The following is a 2,765-nucleotide window of genomic DNA, read 5'->3' as shown; positions in this document are numbered from 1 at the left end:
TTCCCGAATTTTAATGGAGAGTGGTTTGACGCAGCTTTTCGAGCAAATGCCGCTTTTATTGGCAATTCACGTTTTTCATCGCAATCTTCTAATTTGTCATTTTTGTCCGAAGCGTTTTTGTTTGGGGGGGGGGGGGGGGGGCACTTCATTCTCCTCATAAATACATTTCTTTATCCAATATCTTTTCATAGGCTTTGTCATGGGCTCGTAGGCAATTTCCTTATTTTCCCTTCATGCATTGCGTAGCCTAAATGACTTTTTTTAATGGGCTGCCCTGTCACTCAACAACCAATCACCGTTGTCACCGCTTCTAAGTGCGTCCTTATAAAATGACATCATCCATAGCAACAGAGAGTTACTTCTAGTTTAGGAGTTCACTGTTTTCACAACTAAAAGTAGGTCTCAGCAGCTTTGTGAATTACTTTTAAGAAACGACTCCTACATAAAAACTTTTAGTCCGATTTAGGAGTACTCCTAACATTAAGATAAAAGTCTTTGTGAATACGGGCCCAGAAGTAGAGACAGCATTATTCAGCCCAGTTTCACAGCAACACGTGTGACAGACCCACAGATCATCTAATGTTGAAGTCATTAGGAGGTCGAGCCACCAGTAAAGAACCAGAACATCCACATGAGGAGAAGATCAGGGTTGGTTTGGTGGTTCATTCAGAGGACTTTCAGACTTTCAAACAGGATTTAACCAGGATTCCAGCAGGTAGTGTAGTTACTGAGTTATAATGAAACCAGGTTTTCCTCCTTTGTCCAAGCAAGTCTTTTTGGTGCCTTTATTTTGGTAGACATGACATGTTTGTCAGTGGTAACTCGACCAGAGAATGAGACTGTGTTGTTTTCACTGGTAGGTGAGGTCCAACATGAGAGTGACACTGTGGACTGTTGTGTTTGTTAGACAGCTTGGTGTGATACCAGGGTGTATTATTCAAGCACTGTACAACTTCAGTCAGATATAATGAAATAGCAGCTTATTGTCATATTTTATACTCAGATGATGAGGGGTACGCTGAACATCAACAATCAGCTGATGAAGATTTCATTTCAGCTGGTTGACAGAACAAGAGGAGGATCTCAAAGTTTCTCAGTTCTCGGTTCAACTGATTGTATGAAGGTCCGAAATAGTAGAACCTTACATATAATAAACCAGCTGGAATCAAATAGTTCTGTAATGAAGCTCCTCTGCAGTCAGTAGGAGGAGACTCATATCCGAAACACATCTTCATGTGTGAAGCTCTTCATCACAACTGTGTCTCATGAGTGGAAACACTCCAGACTCCATCATCACATCCTGCTGAAGTTTAACAGTGTGTGAATCCCTCTAGTGGATGTTGTGGAGTATTGCGTTGTCTTTGCTCCAAAGGTTTTTGTACAGAGTTTTGGTGTTTCCTGTCACTGTGGGCTGCAGAGCACAGTAGTACACAGCAGAGTCAGACAGCTGAAGCTTCTGGATCTCCAGAGGAACTGATCTTAAGGTGGGATTCAGTGTGGATGAAAATCTCTCCTTATATCCGTCCTCTGTGTTCCCCGTACCAATCTTAAAGCGGCTCAGTATGAATTTGGGGCTGTTGTCTCCATCCTGTTTGTACCAGAAGAGATAATCATTTGTTGAACTGGTGTTATATTGACAGTCAAGTGTTACTGCCTCTCCTTCAGCAGCAGTCACATCTCCTTCTGGCTGCAGCACGTTGTCTTGTTGTGCTCTGCATTCTGTAAAACAGCAACAAACAGTATCAGTGTGCTGTTAAAGAATCATGTCAGTGTTGGATCCATATCACAGAAACAGAGTTGTGTTCATACCGAGACACATAACAGCCAGCAGCACTGAGATGAACAGAGGCTGCATCATATGTGCAGTGTTGAGTAAGTGTGAGCTACAGCAAGTGTAAAGAAGGCTGTGATCTCTGTGTTCAGTCTTCATCAACACTCAGTTGGTGGATTAGAAGGAGGAGCCTGATCACAGTGACAGGGCTCATTCACAGCCCTGTGTTACTCCCTACTGACAACTTTACACTCTACACATGTTACTGCCACTCTGCTGTCAGAGTACAACTGGTCTTCTGTGTCCTCATCAGAGGACATATGTTCTGTTCAACAACTGCAGACTGCAGATTCACTTTGTTCACTGATAAATGAAAGATAACTGTTGTGAAGTTGCTACGGCCCTTTAATATTTATCATCAGACAGATTACAAGCAGACTGAGGATGAATATTTGAACAACATTTGACTTTTTATGTTCTTTTCAGAAGGTTTTTCCTTCAACATAAATTGACATTTTCATATATTTTGGTGCTCTGCAGCAATGCAAATACGGTGAATATTTTCTGATCATTTTGATTAACACGTTAAAGAACAAACAATTCAGAGTTTATTAGTTTGTTCAGAGTGTATCTCAACACTTTGAACAATGGAATCAGCTGATTGTGTCCTGATGAACCACAGGCTACAAAGAGGATTTATTGAGTGAGTCAGTGTCATTGTCTTTGTTTTCATGGTGTGTTGAGTTTGAAGCTTCATCCAGTTGGTTTGTCATTGATGTGGATTTGCTGCTCATGTGAATCCTCCCACAGTGTTTCATTAGCAGCTGTAACCACAGTGACTGTGATAAAACAGGAATTAGCAGAATCCATCTGATATGAAGCTGTGGTTTGAATACCACTTCCCTCCTCTTTGAAGAGTAGTCAGATATCTGTGTTCAGGTTTTTGTACAGCCTCTTCTACACTTTGTATCACTGTGTTTCTAGAGCACAGTAG

The 2,765-nt window shown here is 41.4% G+C and overlaps 1 gene segment (V, D, J or C); it reads right to left on the bottom strand.

The window, feature by feature from the left end:
• Positions 1 to 1,414: 1,414 nt before the first annotated feature.
• On the bottom strand, positions 1,415 to 1,966 carry LOC115572734 (T cell receptor alpha variable 38-1-like; the record flags this gene model as incomplete). The annotated part of the segment is given in 2 exon segments: positions 1,415 to 1,719; positions 1,810 to 1,966. Coding segments are annotated over 2 exon segments (426 nt in total), but the record flags the coding sequence as incomplete, so codon positions are not given.
• Positions 1,967 to 2,765: the final 799 nt, after the last annotated feature.

This window comes from Sparus aurata, chromosome 21 (assembly GCF_900880675.1).
Source record: "Sparus aurata chromosome 21, fSpaAur1.1, whole genome shotgun sequence".
In the NCBI taxonomy this organism is placed as follows: Eukaryota; Metazoa; Chordata; class Actinopteri; order Spariformes; family Sparidae; genus Sparus; species Sparus aurata.
Note: the sequence above shows the minus strand (reverse complement) of the source record. Positions and strands in the feature narration are given on the sequence as shown.